Here is a 17,962-nt window from a genome sequence, read left to right as displayed (position 1 = left end):
CGTTGTCTCGTACAGCCTCCGTTGTCTCGTAGTCACCGTTGTCTCGTACAGTCTCCGTTGTCTCGTACAGCCTCTGTTGTCACGTACAGCCTCCGTTGTCTCGTAGTCACCGTTGTCTCGTACAGTCTCCGTTGTCTCGTACAGCCTCTGTTGTCACGTACAGCCTCCGTTGTCTCGTACAGCCTCCGTTGTCTCGTAGTCACCGTTGTCTCGTACAGTCTCCGTTGTCTCGTACAGCCTCTGTTGTCACGTACAGCCTCCGTTGTCTCGTAGTCACCGTTGTCTCGTACAGTCTCCGTTGTCTCGTACAGCCTCTGTTGTCACGTACAGCCTCCGTTGTCTCGTACAGCCTCCGTTGTCTTGTAGTCTCCGTTGTCTCGGACAGTCTCATATCTCGTAGTCTCTGTTGTCTCGTACAGCCTCTGTTGTCTATTACAGTCTCCGTTGTCTCGTACAGTGGCTGTGGCGATACAGTGTTGCCGTCATTCACCGTGGGATGTCTGGCAGTGGCTGTGGCGATGCAGTGTTGCCGTCATTCACTGTGGGATGTCTGGCACGTAGCCTGGACGAGGTCCTGCCGCGCGCGCGCGTGTCGAACGCCAAGCTCCGGGGTTCGAACCCTGCCTGATGGACAGCCCGACTCCCTGAATACCCAGATGTGAAATAACTCTCTTAGAGTGTGTGACGGATGACGTAACGTGACCACAGATGCCTTGCGTCACGTTTCAGAGGTGGTTTGTTACCCGTTGGAAGCAGCAAACCATCTGTAACAGCTGTTTGGTCATTACCGCAGTGAGAGTGAGTGGCCCAACGTGTCATGACTGGCGAGACACGCTCTGATTGGTCGATTATGACGTCATTTTGTGTGTGCATTTGGGGAATAACGCTGTGATTGGTTACCTGTGACGCCATTGTGCAGTGGTATTGTAGAACAAAGCTCTGATTGGTCACTGTGACGTCATTTTGTGTGTATTTGCTGAATGACGCTGTGATTGGTCACCTGTGACGTCAATGTGCAGTGTTATTGTACAACAAAGCTCTGATTGGTCACCCGTGACGTCATCGTGCGGTGTTATTAGGGGAGTAAAGCGGTGATTGGTCGGTTGGTGATTTACGTCACCCGCACGTCCTTCACGTGCTGGAGGGAAGAGCTGACGACCAGCATGAGGCACGACGGTACGACCTTTGAACACGACGGTACGACCTCTGAACACGACGGTACGACCTCTGTACGACGGTACGACCTCTGTGCACGACGGTACGACCTTTGTGCACGACGGTACGACCTCTGTTTACGACGGCACGACCTTTGAACACGACGGTACGACCTCGCGAGTACGACGGTACGGCCTTTGAGTACGACGGTACGTCCTCTGAGCACGACGGTACGACCTGTGTACGACGTTACGACCTCTGTGTACGACGGTACGACCTCTGAGTACGACGGTACGACCTCTGAACACGACGGTACGACCTCTGAACACGACGGTACGACCCCTGCGTACGACGTTACGACCTCTGAACACGACGGTACGACCTCTGACCACGACGGTACGACCTCTGAGTACGACGGTACGACCTTTGAGCACGACGGTACGACCTTTGAACACGACGGCACGACCTCTGAACACGACGGTACGACCTCTGAACACGACGGTACGACCCCTGCGTACGACGTTACGACCTCTGAACACGACGGTACGACCTCTGACCACGACGGTACGACCTCTGAGTACGACGGTACGACCTTTGAGCACGACGGTACGACCTTTGACCACGACGGTACGACCTCTGACCACGACGGTACGACCTCTGACCACGACGGTACGACCTCTGACCACGACAGTACGACCTCTGAGTACGACGGTACGACCTCTGACCACGACGGTACGACCTCTGACCACGACGGTACGACCTCTGAGTACGACGGTACGACCTCTGAACACGACGGTACGACCTCTGAACACGACGGTACGACCCTTTAACTATAGCGTCGTACCGTCGTGTTATGGTCGGCGTATAATGACGCGTGCCCAGCGTAACCTCTGATGTATAAAATCAATACAGTATCTCCAGGTTTATTGTGTTAATTGTATGAATAAAATAATACAATTTAGTTCTGTGTTTAGATTGTATTTTCAATGTAGAATTTTCTCTCAATTTTGAATTTTCTGTTTTTATGGTGGCAGCCTTGCTCATGAGAACAGTATGAGTGAAGTGTGAGGATTGGGATCTGTATGAGGCAGTGTGAAGTGTGAGGGTTAGGATGTGTATGAGGCAATATGTATGAGAAGTGTGAGGGTTAGGATGTGTATGAGGCAATATGTATGAGAAGTGTGAGGGTTAGGATGTGTATGAGGCAGTGCGAAGTGTGAGGGTTGGGATGTGTATGAGGCAGTATGTATGAGAAGTGTGAGGGTTAGGATGTGTATGAGGCAGTGCGAAGTGTGAGGGTTAGGATGTGTATGAGGCAATATGTATGAGAAGTGTGAGGGTTAGGATGTGTATGAGGCAGTGTGAAGTGTGAGGGTTAGGATGTGTATGAGGCAGTATGTATGAGAAGTGTGAGGGTTAGGATGTGTATGAGGCAGTGTGAAGTGTGAGGGTTGGGATGTGTATGAGGCAGTGTGAAGTGTGAGGGTTGGGATGTATATGAGGCAGGGTGAAGTGTGAGGGTTGGGATGTGTATGAGGTAGTGTGTATGTGAAGTGTGAGGGTTGGGATGTGTATGAGGCAGTGTGAAGTGTGAGGGTTGGGATGTGTATGAGGCAGTGTGAAGTGTAAGGGTTGGGATGTGTATGAGGTAGTGTGAAGTGTGAGGGTTGGGTTCTCAGGCAGTATGAGTGTGAAGTGTGAGGGTTGGGATGTGTATGAGGCAGTGTGAAGTGTGAGGGTTGGGTTCTCAGGCAGTATGAGTGTGAAGTGTGAGGGTTGGGATGTGTATGAGGCAGTGTGAAGTGTGAGGGTTATGATCTGAATGAGGCAGTATGTATGAGAAGTGTGAGGGTTAGGATGTGTATGAGGCAGTGTGAAGTGTGAGGGTTGGGATGTGTATGAGGCAGTGTGAAGTGTAAGGGTTGGGATGTGTATGAGGCAGTGTGAAGTGTGAGGGTTGGGTTCTCAGGCAGTATGAGTGTGAAGTGTGAGGGTTGGGATGTGTATGAATTAGTGTGAAGTGTGAGGGTTGGGTTCTCAGGCAGTATGAGTGTGAAGTGTGAGGGTTGGGATGTGTATGAGGCAGTGTGAAGTGTGAGGGTTGGGTTCTCAGGCAGTATGAGTGTGAAGTGTGAGGGTTGGGATGTGTATGAAGCAGTGTGAAGTGTGAGGGTTAGGATGTGTATGAGGCAGTTTGAGTGTGAAGCCCAATAGTGTATGAGGCAGTATGAGTGTGAAGTGTGAGGGTTGGGATGTGTATGAGGCAGTGTGAAGTGTGAGGGTTGGGATGTGTATGAGGCAGTGTGAAGTGTGAGGGTTGGGTTATGAGGCAGTATGAGTGTGAAGCCCAATAGTGTATGAGGCAGTATGAGTGTGAAGTGTGAGTGTTGGCAGTGTATGAGGCAGTATATGAGAAGTGTGAGGTTTCAGGCTTGTGATTGTGATGAGGATAATGAGGGTAGTGTGAAGTGTGAGGGGAGCAGCTAGATAAGTGATGAGGATAATGAGGGTAGTGTGAAGTGTGAGGGAAGCTAGATAAGTGATGAGGATAATAAGGGTAGTGTGAAGTGTGAGGGGAGGAGCTAGATAAGTGATGAGGATAATGAGGGTAGTGTGAAGTGTGAGGGGGGCTAGATAAGTGATGAGGATAATGAGGGTAGTGTGAAGTGTGAGGGGAGCTAGATAAGTGATGAGGATAATGAGGGTAGTGTGAAGTGTGAGGGGAGCTAGATAAGTGATGAGGATAATGAGGGTAGTGTGAAGTGTGAGGGGAGCAGCTAGATAAGTGATGAGGATAATGAGGGTAGTGTGAAGTGTGAGGGGAGGAGCTAGATAAGTGATGAGGATAATGAGGGTAGTGTGAAGTGTGAGGGGAGCAGCTAGATAAGTGATGAGGATAATGAGGGTAGTGTGAAGTGTGAGGGGAGCAGCTAGATAAGTGATGAGGATAATGAGGGTAGTGTGAAGTGTGAGGGGAGCTAGATAAGTGATGAGGATAATGAGGGTAGTGTGAAGTGTGAGGGGAGCAGCTAGATAAGTGATGAGGATAATGAGGGTAGTGTGAAGTGTGAGGGGAGCAGCTAGATAAGTGATGAGGATAATGAGGGTAGTGTGAAGTGTGAGGGAGCAGCTAGATAAGTGATGAGGATAATGAGGGTAGTGTGAAGTGTGAGGGGAGGAGCTAGATAAGTGATGAGGATAATGAGGGCACCGCCCTGGTGTGGTCTCGTGCCGCAGGCGGTGGAGGAGCGGCTGCGGGAGGAGGAGGTGGCTGCGGCAGAGCGAGCCCGCCTGGAGGAGATCCTGACCATGTGTGCTGAGTACGAGCGTCAGCAGCAACACCCAGGCCCCTCACCCAGGCCGCCACACCCAGGCCACTCCCCTCACTACACCCTCACCCAGAACAGGTCAGTACCTACACCCTCACCCAGGCCGCCACACCCAGGCCACTCCCCTCACTACACCCTCACCCAGAACAGGTCAGTACCTACACCCTCACCCAGGCCGCCACACCCAGGCCACTCCCCTCACTACACCCTCACCCAGAACAGGTCAGTACCTACACCCTCACCCAGGCCGCCACACCCAGGCCACTCCCCTCACTACACCCTCACCCAGAACAGGTCAGTACCTACACCCTCACCCAGGCCGCCACACCCAGGCCACTCCCCTCACTACACCCTCACCCAGAACAGGTCAGTACCTACACCCTCACCCAGGCCGCCACACCCAGGCCACTCCCCTCACTACACCCTCACCCAGAACAGGTCAGTACCTACACCCTCACCCAGGCCACTCCCCTCACTACACCCTCACCCAGAACAGGTCAGTACCTACACCCTCACCCAGGCCACTCCCCTCACTACACCCTCACCCAGAACAGGTCAGTACCACCCACTACAGGTCACTACCGTCGTGATGGTAATTGGAGGAGGTAGTTCAGTCGTTACCAGGTGAGTCGTGATGGTAATTGAAGGAGGTAGTTCAGTCGTTACCAGGTAAGTCGTGATGGTAATTGGAGGAGGTAGTTAAGTCGTTACCAGGTAAGTCGTGATGGTAATTGGAGGAGGTAGTTCAGTAGTTACCAGGTGAGTCGTGATGATAATTGGAGGAGGTAGTTCAGTCGTTACCAGGTGAGTCGTGATGGTAATTGGAGGAGGTAATTCAGTAGTTACCAGGTGAGTCGGGCAGTTTGGACACACAATTATCAATGGCCAGTTATTTAATGTTCCATTATATCCCATAGTCGATATAATGGACATATTTTAGAAGGTGATATGTTAAGAAAGCGAGATATATTAAGATATATCGATGGAAAGACGATATATCCACATTAACAAGTGTTGGTCAGAAAGATTTAGTTTCCCCTTAAGACGTTTTCTTTAGTGGTCAGAAAGATTTAGTTTCCCCTTAAGACGTTTTCTTTAGTTGGTCAGAAAGATTTAGTTTCCCCTTAAGACGTTTTCTTTAATTGGTCAGAAAGATTTAGTTTCCCTATAAAACGTCTTCTTTAGTTGTCAGAAAGATATAGTTTCCCTTTAAAACGTTTTCTTTAGTCAGAAAGATTCAGTTTCCCTTTAAAACGTTTTCTTTAATTGTCAGAAAGATTCAGTTTCCCTTTAAAACGTTTTCTTTAGTTGTCAGAAAGATTTAGTTTCCCTTTAAAACGTTTTCTTTAGTTTTCAGAAAGATTTAGTTTCCCTTTAAAACGTTTTCTTTAGTTGTCAGAAAGATTTAGTTTCCCTTTAAAACGTTTTCTTTAGTTGTCAGAAAGATTTAGTTTCCCTTTAAAACGTTTTCTTTAGTTTTCAGAAAGATTTAGTTTCCCTTTAAAACGTTTTCTTTCTTGGTTTTCTGTGATATTTTGAAACGGTAACTGAATCATTTTGAATCATCTTCAGATATTGATGGATTTTAGCTTTATATTTATTGTCTTTAAGTAAGTTTTGGTTAATTGAATATCGTAATAAAATCGTATCTATTGCAATTTACGTTCAATACAGATTTCATTTATTAAATGTAGTAAATTACCAGTGTATTCATTCATCGAAAATGGGTTTTGGGTATTGAGTGACATTGCCCTGCAATGCATGTGTAGTATTTTAAGTAATTTTAAGTATCCAGGAAGAGACTTGGAATAGTTTACTTAGATTTATGATAAGAGATAACAACAGGATATGAGATAACAGTCGTGTAGTCGACTTATATCAAGAGAAAATGGGAGAATAATCACAATAAAAGTTTCTAAAACCTCATACTTGGCATAGAATTTTTATTATTTGGACAAAAAAAGGGAAATATATACACATTTTTCCTACTACCAAACTATGCAGTTTATATAGACCTTCGTTAACGTTAATGTTACAATTCTTTGTGTATTTAATGATGGAAGATTCAGTTATATTTCTCTTGGTAAACGAGTTACAGTTGATAACTGAATTGGCGTTAATCTAGTTAATAAAATGGTCATAATTTTTGACATTATTAAAGGAAAACATTTGATTCTTTTCCTGTCTTTATAATGTAATTAAATTGCTTAAAGTCTAACACAAAGATCCTTACCAGTCTGCCCAACGTGAAACATATTACAACTTTTACAGGGGATTTCGTAAACACATCCCGCAGAATATTGTAGTGAGTTTTTGTACAAGTTATTTTTTATAGTATTGTTATTGCTGAGGGCTACATATATATATACATTAAATGACTTAAGCAACCTGGGAAGTAATGTAAGATAATCTTATATAATTGGGAAGAGTCTAATTATCTGTTGTCTAATTATCAGCCTCTCATACAATGTACCCAACCTTCCCTTGTGTGTCTGAAGACAGAGCTCACTCTCGCGTGGAATTGCGAGACCTGTTCTCTGCACATGACTTCCTTTTCCATCCAATCTTCTTGCTTCTCACGTAGGTCATATGTTCTTATGTATAGAGACATTCATTTGATCTTTAATGAACTTGTGTGTGTGTGTGTGTGTGTGTGTGTGTGATTCGTAGTTTAAGAAATCAATAAGGTCGTTTATCTGTAGAGATTATATAGCCTGATAGACCAAATTTTCGTTTGGGTTTGCCATTTTTTTCCACTGGGCAAGACATCCATTACATTGTACAGTTTATTTATGGGATAAATAATATTATTATTTATTATTTATTTATTTATTTTCGTATGGCATGACGTAGGAGTCCTCCTGGTTTATCAGGGTTGTATTTAAGAGTTCAGGGTCACTCAGTGGCTCCTGGCTCTGGCGTGGGTAAACTGACGTGTTGAAGATCTGGCACGTACAGGTGTAGGGGACACACACACACACACACACACACACACACACACACACACACACACACACACACCACACACACACACACACACCACACACACACACACACACACACACACACACACACACACACACACACACACACACACACACACCACACACACACACACACACACCACACACACACACACACACACACACACACACACCACACACACACACACACCACACACACCACACACACACACACACACACACACACCACACACACCACACACACACACACACACACCACACACACACACACACACACACACACACACACACACACACACACACACACCACACACACACACACACACACACACACACACACACACACACACACACACACACACACACACACACACACACACACACACACACACACACACACCACACACACACACACACACACACACACACACACACACACCACACACACACACACACACACCACACACACACACACACACACACACACACACACACACACACACACACACACACACACACACACACACACAACCACACACACACACCAACACACACACACAACACACACACACACACACCCACCACACACACCACACACACACACACACACACACACACACACCACACACACACACACACACACCACACACACACACACACACCACACCACACACCACACACACCACACACACACACACACACACACACACACACACACACACACCACACACACAAACCACACACACCACACACACACACACACACACACCACACACACACACACACACACACACACACACACACACACACACACACACCACACACACAACCACCACACACACACACACACCACACCACACACACACACACCACACACACACACACACACACACACACACCACACACACACACACACACACACACACACAACACACACACACACACACACACACACACACACACACACACACAACACACACACACACACACACACACACCACACACACACACACACACACACACACACACCACACACACACACACACACACACACACACACACACACACACACACACACACACACACACACACACACACACACACACACACACACACACACACACACACACACACACACACACACACACACACACACCACACACCACACACACACACACACACCACACACACACACACGCACCACACACACACACACACACACACACACACACACACACACACACACACACACACACAACACACACACACACACCACACACACACCACACACACACACACACACACACACACACACACACACACACACACACACACACACACCACACACACACACACAACACACACACACCACACCACACACACGCACACACCACACCACACACACGCACCACAATACACACACACACACATACACACACACACACACTACACACACACACACACACACACACACACACACACACACCACACACACACACACACACACACACACACACACACACACACACACACACACACACACACACACACACACACACACACACACACACACATACACCACACACACACACACACACACACACACACACACACACACCGACCTCCATCACTCCTATGGCGAGATCGGCCGATATCTATAGAAGAGAACGAGATCGGCCGATCTCTCTACAGCGGCGGCACATGACTGGCCTTGAACAGCGGCCTCTTACACACCTCAGTGGGATTCGAACCCATCCACGTACGCGCTTACCCTGGCTGACCGGCAACTCTGATTACCATAACCACCTCGTTTGATCCGGGTTGTGTTGTAAGTAGACCTGTGGTCGTAAACGTATGACCCCTGACGTGGTTGTGACCAGGTTGACCCCGTGTGACCCCTGACGTGGTTGTGACCAGGTTGACACCGTGTGACCCCTGACGTGGTTGTGACCAGGCTGACACCGTGTGCCCCCCTGACGTGGTTGTGACCAGGTTGACACCGTGTGACCCCTGACGTGGTTGTGACCAGGCTGACACCGTGTGCCCCCCTGACGTGGTTGTCACCAGGTTGACACCGTGTGACCCCCTGACGTAGTTGTGACCAGGTTGACACCGTGTGACCCCCTGACGTAGTTGTGACCAGGTTGACACCGTGTAGCCCCTGACGTGGTTGTCACCAGGTTGACACCGTGTGACCCCCTGACATAGTTGTGACCAGGTTGACACCGTGTGACCCCCCTGACGTTGTGACCAGGTTGACACCGTGTGACCCCTGACGTGGTTGTGACCAGGTTGACACCGTGTGGCCCCTGACGTGGTTGTCACCAGGTTGACACCGTGTGACCCCCTGACGTAGTTGTGACCAGGTTGACACCGTGTGACCCCCAGACGTGGTTGTGACCAGGTTGACACCGTGTGACCCCCCTGACGTGGTTGTGACCAGGTTGACACCGTGTGACCCCCCTGACGTGGTTGTGACCAGGTTGACACCGTTTGACCCCCAGACGTGGTGTGACCAGGCTGACACCGTGTGGCCCCTGACGTGGTTGTGACCAGGTTGACACCGTGTGACCCCCTGACGTGGTTGTGACCAGGTTGACACCGTGTGGCCCCTGACGTGGTTGTGACTTCTGGCTGGCACCGTGTGGCCCCTGACATGGTTGTGACCAGGTTGACACCGTGTGACCCCTGACGTTGGTTGTGACCAGGTTGACACCGTGTAGCCCCTGACGTGGTTGTGACCAGGCTGACACCGTGTGCCCCCCTGACGTGGTTGTGACCAGGTTGACACCGGTGACCCCCTCACGTGGTTGTGACCAGGCTGGCAACACCGTGTGACCCCCTCACGTGGTAGTGACCAGGCTGGCAACACCGTGTGACCCCCTCACGTGGTTGTGACCACCATGACGTCAGTTACAAGGTCGACGGGCGTGCCATTCTTATCGCCTACCCCCCTCCCTCCCCCCTCCTGGTATGGCGACACTCACTCTTATCTTATCTTGAGTGTTGGGGGTGTTGGGGGGGGGGTGTTGATAAGGTCAACCATCGCCAACACAGCCACTAAGGACGGCCACAGCCCAGCACGGGGTCGGTCCCTCACGTCGGTAAGAGCCACAGCCCAGCACGGGGTCTTCACGTCAGCAGGAGCCACAGCCCAGCACGGGGTCGGTCCCTCACGTCGGTAAGAGCCACAGCCCAGCACGGGGTCTTCACGTCAGCAGGAGCCACAGCTTAGCACGGGGTCGGTCCTCACGTCAGCAGGAGCCACAGCTCAGCACGTGGTCGGTCCTCACGTCAGCAGGAGCCACAGCCCATTACGGGGTCGGTTCTCACGTCAGTAGGAGCCACAGCTCAGCCGTGGTCGGTCCTCACGTCAGCAGGAGCCACAGCTCAGCACGGGGTCGGTCCTCACGTTGGCAGGAGCCACAGCCCAGCACGGGGTCTTCACGTCAGCAGGAGCCACAGCCCAGCACGGGGTCTTCACGTCAGTAGGAGCCACAGCTCAGCACGGGGTCCGTCCTCACGTCAGCAGGAGCCACAGCTCAGCACGGGGTCGGTCCTCACGTCAGCAGGAGCCACAGCTCAGCACGGGGTCGGTCCTCACGTCAGTAGGAGCCACAGCTCAGCACGTGGTCGGTCCTCACGTCAGCAGGAGCCACAGCCCAGCACGGGGTCGGTCCTCACGTCAGCAGGAGCCACAGCCCAGCACGGGGTCGGTCCTCACGTCAGCAGGAGCCACAGCTTAGCACGGGGTCCTCACGTCAGCAGGAGCCACAGCCCAGCACGGGGTCCGTCCTCACGTCAGCAGGAGCCACAGCCCAGCACGGGGTCTTCACGTCAGCAGGAGCCACAGCTCAGCACGGGGTCGGTCCTCACGTCAGCAGGAGCCACAGCTCAGCACGGGGTCGGTCCTCACGTCCGTAGGAGCCACAGCCCAGCACGGGGTCGGTCCTCACGTCAGCAGGAGCCACAGCTCAGCACGGGGTCGGTCCTCACGTCAGTAGGAGCCACAGCTCAGCACGGGGTCGGTCCTCACGTCAGCAGGAGCCACAGCTCAGCACGGGGTCGGTCCTCACGTCAGTAGGAGCCACAGCTCAGCACGGGGTGGTCCTCACGTCAGCAGGAGCCACAGCCCAGCACGGGGTCGGTCCTCACGTTGGCAGGAGCCACAGCCCAGCACGGGGTCGGTCCTCACGTCAGCAGGAGCCACAGCCCAGCACGGGGTCGGTCCTCACGTTGGCAGGAGCCACAGCCCAGCACGGGGTCTTCACGTCCCACCTTCTACCCTGCGTGTCACTCAGCCCCTTAGTGTAAGACACACGTAGTGTTTTCCTGTGTATTGGGGTGTAGAATGGGTGTATGAGGTGTGAGGTGGTGGGTTGTGTGAGGCAGATGTGAGGTGTGAGGTGGTGGGTTGTGTGAGGCAGATGTGAGGTGTGAGGTGGTGGGTTGTGTGAGTTGGAGTTGTGAGGATTGAGGTGGTGGGTTGTGTGAGGCAGATGTGAGGTGGTGGGTTGTGTGAGGCAGTTGTGAGGTGTGAGGTGGTGGGTTGTGTGAGGCAGTTGTGAGGTGTGAGGTGGTGGGTTGTGTGAGGCAGATGTGAGGTGGTGGGTTGTGTGAGGCAGGTGTGAGGTGTGAGGTGGTGGGTTGTGTGAGGCAGTTGTGAGGTGTGAGGTGGTGGGTTGTGTGAGGCAGATGTGAGATGGTGGGTTGTGTGAGGCAGATGTGAGGTGTGAGGTGGTGGGTTGTGTGAGGCAGATGTGAGGTGTGAGGTGGTGGGTTGTGTGAGGCAGATGTGAGGTGTGAGGTGGTGGGTTGTGTGAGGCAGTTGTGAGGTGTGAGGTGGTGGGTTGTGTGAGGCAGTTGTGAGGTGTGAGGTGGTGGGTTGTGTGAGGCAGTTGTGAGGTGTGAGGTGGTGGGTTGTGTGAGGCAGATGTGAGGTGTGAGGTGGTGGGTTGTGTGAGGCAGTTGTGAGGTGTGAGGTGGTGGGTCGTGTGAGGCAGTTGTGAGGTGTGAGGTGGTGGATTGTGTGAGGCAGATGTGAGGTGTGAGGTGGTGGGTTGTGTGAGGCAGATGTGAGGTGGTGGGTTGTGTGAGGCAGGTGTGAGGTGGTGGGTTGTGTGAGGCAGTTGTGAGGTGTGAGGTGGTGGGTTGTGTGAGGCAGGTGTGAGGTGGTGGGTTGTGTGAGGCAGATGTGAGGTGGTGGGTTGTGTGAGGCAGTTGTGAGGTGGTGGGTTGTGTGAGGCAGGTGTGAGGTGATGGGTTGTGTGAGGCAGATGTGAGGTGTGAGGTGGTGGGTTGTGTGAGGCAGATGTGAGATGTGAGGTGGTGGGTTATGTGAGGCAGATGTGAGGTGTGAGGTGGTGGGTTGTGTGAGGCAGATGTGAGGTGTGAGGTGGTGGGTTGTGTGAGGCAGATGTGAGGTGTGAGGTGGTGGGTTGTGTGAGGCAGTTGTGAGGTGTGAGGTGGTGGGTTGTGTGAGGCAGATGTGAGGTGTGAGGTGGTGGGTTGTGTGAGGCAGATGTGAGGTGTGAGGTGGTGGGTTGTGTGAGGCAGATGTGAGGTGTGAGGTGGTGGGTTGTGTGAGGCAGTTGTGAGGTGTGAGGTGGTGGGTTGTGTGAGGCAGTTGTGAGGTGTGAGGTGGTGGGTCGTGTGAGGCAGGTGTGAGGTGTGAGGTGGTGGGTTGTGTGAGGCAGTTGTGAGGTGTGAGGTGGTGGGTCGTGTGAGGCAGTTGTGAGGTTGCAAGAGACATGAGGCTTAGTCTCTGCCTCATCATTATCCCACCCCTACCATACACCTGGACCAGCGGTGTACCATGCGGTACACTGGACCAGCAGGACGCTGTGGTACACCTGGACCAGCGGTGTACCATGCGGTACACTGGACCAGCAGGACGCTGTGCTACACCTGGACCAGCGGTGTACCATGCGGTACACTGGACCAGCGGTGTACCATGCGGTACACTGGACCAGCGATGTACCATGCGGCACACTGGACCAGCGGTGTCTGGACCAGCGGTGTACCATGCGGTACACTGGACCAGCGGTGTACCATGCGGTACACTGGACCAGCGATGTACCATGCGGCACACTGGACCAGCGGTGTACCTTTCGGTACACTGGACCAGCGGTGTTCCATGCGGTACACTGGACCAGCGGGACGTTGTGCTACACCTGGACCCGTGGTGTACCATGCGGTACACTGGACCAGCAGGACGCTGTGCTACACCTGGACCAGCGGTGTACCATGCGGTACACTGGACCAGCGGTGTACCTTTCAGTACACTGGACCAGCGGTGTTCCATGCGGTACACTGGACCAGCAGGACGTTGTGCTACCCCTGGACCAGTGGTGTACCATGCGGTACACTGGACCAGCAGGACGCTGTGGTACACCTACCAGTGGTGTACCATGCGGTACACTGGACCAGCAGGACGCTGTGGTACACCTGGACCAGCGGTGTACCATGCGATACACTGGACCAACAGGACGCTGTGGTACACCTGGACCAGTGGTGTACCATGCGGTACACTGGACCAGCAGGACGCTGTGGTACGCAAGGCCAGTAATATGCTCTACGTACGGTACATTGGAAATGTGGTACACTCTGCGGTACACTGGTCCAGCGGTACTGCACTTTCTGTAGTGCACTGGACCACTGGTTCGGTCCTCTGGTGTCAGAACCACGTGTCAGGACACCGTGTCACATGTCAGAACCCCCCGTGTCACGTACCAGAACTCCGTGTCACGTGTCAGAACCCCGTGTCAAGTATCAGAACCCCGTGTCACGTGTCAGAACCCCGTGTCACGTGTCAAAACCCCCGTGTCACAACCCCTTGTCACGTATCAGAACCCCTGTCTCATGTTAGAACCCTGTGTCACGTGTCAGAACCCCCATGTCACCTATCAGAACCCCGTGTCACGTGTCAAAACCCCCGTGTCACAACCCCTTGTCACGTATCAGAACCCCTGTCTCATGTTAGAACCCTGTGTCACGTGTCAGAACCCCGTGCCACGTGTCAGAACCCCCCGTGTCACGTACCAGAACCCCGTGTCACGTGTCAGAACCCCCATGTCACGTATCAGAACCCCGTGTCATGTCAGAACCCCGTGTCACGTGTCAGAATCCCCGTGTCACAACCCCGTGTCACATGTCAGAACCCCCGTGTCACACGTCAGAACCCCGTGTCATGTCAGAACCCCCGTATCACATGTCAGAACCCCCGTGTCACATGTCAGAACCCCTGTGTCACATGTCAGAACCCCCGTGTCACACGTCAGAACCCCGTGTCATGTCAGAACCCCCGTGTCACATGTCAGAACCCCCGTGTCACATGTCAGAACCCCTGTGTCACATGTCAGAACCCCTGTGTCACATGTCAGAACCCCCGTGTCACACGTCAGAACCCCGTGTCATGTCAGAACCCCCGTGTCACATGTCAGAACCCCCGTGTCACACGTCAGAACCCCTGTGTCACACGTCAAAACTCCGTGTCACATGTCAGAACCCCCGTGTCACATGTACATCATTATGTAACACAACCCAATACGGCGTCTCTGCTTGCCCTCAATTCTCTTCTTTCTTTTCTCTCTTATTTTTTCTTTGAGTTTCTCCTGGTGTTGGCTGGGGGTCAAAGGTCAAAGGCACTGCCGATGTGGCTTGTGGCACTGTCGCCTGGCACTGTCTGGGGTCGACCAGCAGTGCCAGATGTCGAGTGTGGCGAAGTGATTCGACCCTTCCCCCTTGTGCACTTACGACCCGTGACCTTGTTATCCCTGTGGGTTGACCTCCCCACAGTGGGGGGTGGGGGGGAACGACCCTTGAGAGGTCAGGTCAAAGGTCAAGGGTCGTACGGTCGAGGTCAGTGAGCCCCAAACGCCAGGATCTGGGCGTTCGTTCGGGGCTCAGAATGGAACCACAGTGGGACCACAGTGTTGACCCTTGGGGTCATCTTAATTGGTCTTGGAGGCCACATTTCAAGGTCACGAAATTGGTAGTTAAGGGAGATGGAAGTAGAGTGAGTAGATGATCTACGTATGTGGAGCGATAATAAAAAAAAAATGTAGAATGGATGGTTGGATGAATGCAGGAATAAACATTGGAAATGTTTGTGTGTGTCTGTTGAATGCCAGGAAGATGGTGATGGTGATTGCATTGTTCTCAAGACAGTTAAAGCTGAGGCGAATTGCTCAGTGAGATTGGAGGGTAAACGAGGTTGTGGCCATCGTTAGGGAAGGTCATAACAGGTCAATTAGGGAGGAGGGAGGGCGCTTGGGCACGTGACGTCATTCAGGAGAAAGCGTAAATGAATCGGTCATGAAGAAAATGGAAAGTTCTCAAGACTGGATTTCCTGTTTTTATTTTCCATGTCGTAGGTTTGCCATTTCCATAGGGGCATTTTTCCATGGTCCGCCACGCAGGTGGTGTTAACTTTGGACTGTGTGCGCGAGCGCTGATTGGAAATTTTGCCTTCCTGCAATCTCCCAGTGTCTTGTCTGGCCTCCAAGACAGCCCTGCTTTACGTCTATCAATGGTTCTCGCTCGTTTGGACGTGTAAGTGGCAGTTGTAAAAGGTCTTTGCACACTTTCGCTCAGTGACTCTGTAGTTTTCGTCTTCATTGAAATGTGATGGGGGGCAGCGCAGCGTAAGCCACATTGGAGAGGATTATTGCCTCGAAGCGCATTATCTCTGACGTCTCTTGAAGTTCCGTAGGATCCACCTTGCTGCTCTTGTGAACAGGAGGCCACTGTTGCTTCGTCGTGTTCAGTGAAGGAAAGGTCAGGCACACAAGTCAGGGTATCCTGTTCCAATTGCATGTGTGTATGTAGGTGTGTCATGTGTGTGTGTGTGTGTGTGTGTGTGTGTAAGGATGTGGGGGAGGGGTAGGAAGTGTGGAGGCGGGCAGTGTGGGGGTGTGGGTGTGGGTGGGAGAGGGGAAGCCGGTGTCTCACCAGTGTGACGCCAACAGTCAGTTGGAGCTGTGGCCGTGACCCGGACGGTCCCACCGCGCACTCTGGCTCATCGGTGCCTTACAGCTGAACCACTTTGTGCCCCCGGAGCCAGCGCTCCACTTTGGAATGCACACGTCAACTCGTGATGGTATTAGTGGATTGAACATGAGAAATGAGGTGATAGATATGAGTTCTAGTGTTGTGAGGCGGCGCTCAAATGCCCCATAGAACTGTGGAAGGAAAGGAGTATGATGGACACACTGGGTGGGTGGGTGTGGGTGGCGTGGGCGGCACTGGGTGGCTGGGGGAAGGTGGTGGGTGGCAATGACAGTGGAATGCTAGATTGAACGCCATGGCAAAGGGGGGGGGGGGAAGGGGGGCCCCCCTCTTGCTTCACTTGCTTCATGGCTTGCGTGGTCCTTCGTGAGGCAAAGGGGGGGATGGGGGGGCCCCCCTCTTGCTTCACTTGCTTCATGGCTTGCGTGGTCCTTCGTGAGGCAAGGGGGGGATGGGGGGGCCCCCTCTTGCTTCACTTGCTTCATGGCTTGCGTGGTCCTTCGTGAGGCAAGGGGGGGATGGGGGGGCCCCCTCTTGCTTCACTTGCTTCATGGCTTGCGTGGTCCTTCGTGAGGCAAGGGGGGGATGGGGGGCCCCCCTCTTGCTTCACTTGCTTCATGGCTTGCGTGGTCCTTCGTGAGGCAAAGGGGGGGGATGGGGGCCCCCCTCTTGCTTCATGGCTTGCGTGGTCCTTCGTGAGGCAAGGGGGGTAAGGGGGCCCCCCCCACTCTCCTCACTTGCCTCATGTCACTCATACTCATCACTCATGATGACACCGCCTGTCTGGGCTGCCCACTGCTGGTGGTGGCAGTAACCAGTGCGTTGGTGGTAGTGGTGGAAGTAACTAGTGTTGGTGGTAGTGGTTGCAGTAACCAGTGTTGGTGGTGGCAGTAACCAGTGTTGGTGGTGGCAGTAACCAGTGTTGGTGGTAGTGGTGGCAGTAACCAGTGTTGGTGGTAGTGGTGGCAGTAACCAGTGTTGGTGGTAGTGGTTGCAGTAACCAGTGTTGGTGGTGGCAGTAACCAGTGTTGGTGGTGGCAGTAACCAGTGTTGGTGGTAGTGGTGGCAGTAACCAGTGTTGGTGGTAGTGGTGGCAGTAACCAGTGTTGGTGGTAGTGGTTGCAGTAACCAGTGTTGGTGGTAGTGGTGGCAGTAACCAGTGTTGGTGGTAGTGGTTGCAGTAACCAGTGTTGGTGGTGGCAGTAACCAGTGTTGGTGGTGGCAGTAACCAGTGTTGGTGGTAGTGGTGGCAGTAACCAGTGTTGGTGGTAGTGGTGGCAGTAACCAGTGTTGGTGGTAGTGGTTGCAGTAACCAGTGTTGGTGGTAGTGGTGGCAGTAACCAGTGTTGGTGGTGGCAGTAATCAGTGGTGGTGGTGGTAGTGGTGGCAGTAACCAGTGTTGGTGGTGGCAGTAATCAGTGGTGGTGGTAGTGGTGGCAGTAACCAGTGTTGGTGGTAGTGATGGCAGTAACCAGTGCTCGTGGT

General features: G+C 52.5%; 1 protein-coding gene across 14 annotated transcripts in view; it reads left to right on the top strand.

Annotated features, from left to right (window-relative positions):
- LOC139763652 (uncharacterized) overlaps nt 1–17,962 on the top strand; it is a 235,881-nt gene that overhangs the window by 144,301 nt on the left and 73,618 nt on the right. For all 14 annotated transcript variants that reach the window (XM_071689932.1, XM_071689930.1, XM_071689931.1 and 11 more), the window contains one exon: nt 4,393–4,562. In XM_071689932.1, coding sequence (XP_071546033.1) covers nt 4,393–4,562 — 170 coding nt within the window. The remainder of the gene's footprint in view (nt 1–4,392; nt 4,563–17,962) is intronic.

Source organism: Panulirus ornatus, chromosome 47 (genome assembly GCF_036320965.1).
Source record: "Panulirus ornatus isolate Po-2019 chromosome 47, ASM3632096v1, whole genome shotgun sequence".
NCBI classification, from domain to species: domain Eukaryota; kingdom Metazoa; phylum Arthropoda; class Malacostraca; order Decapoda; family Palinuridae; genus Panulirus; species Panulirus ornatus.
Note: the sequence above shows the minus strand (reverse complement) of the source record. Positions and strands in the feature narration are given on the sequence as shown.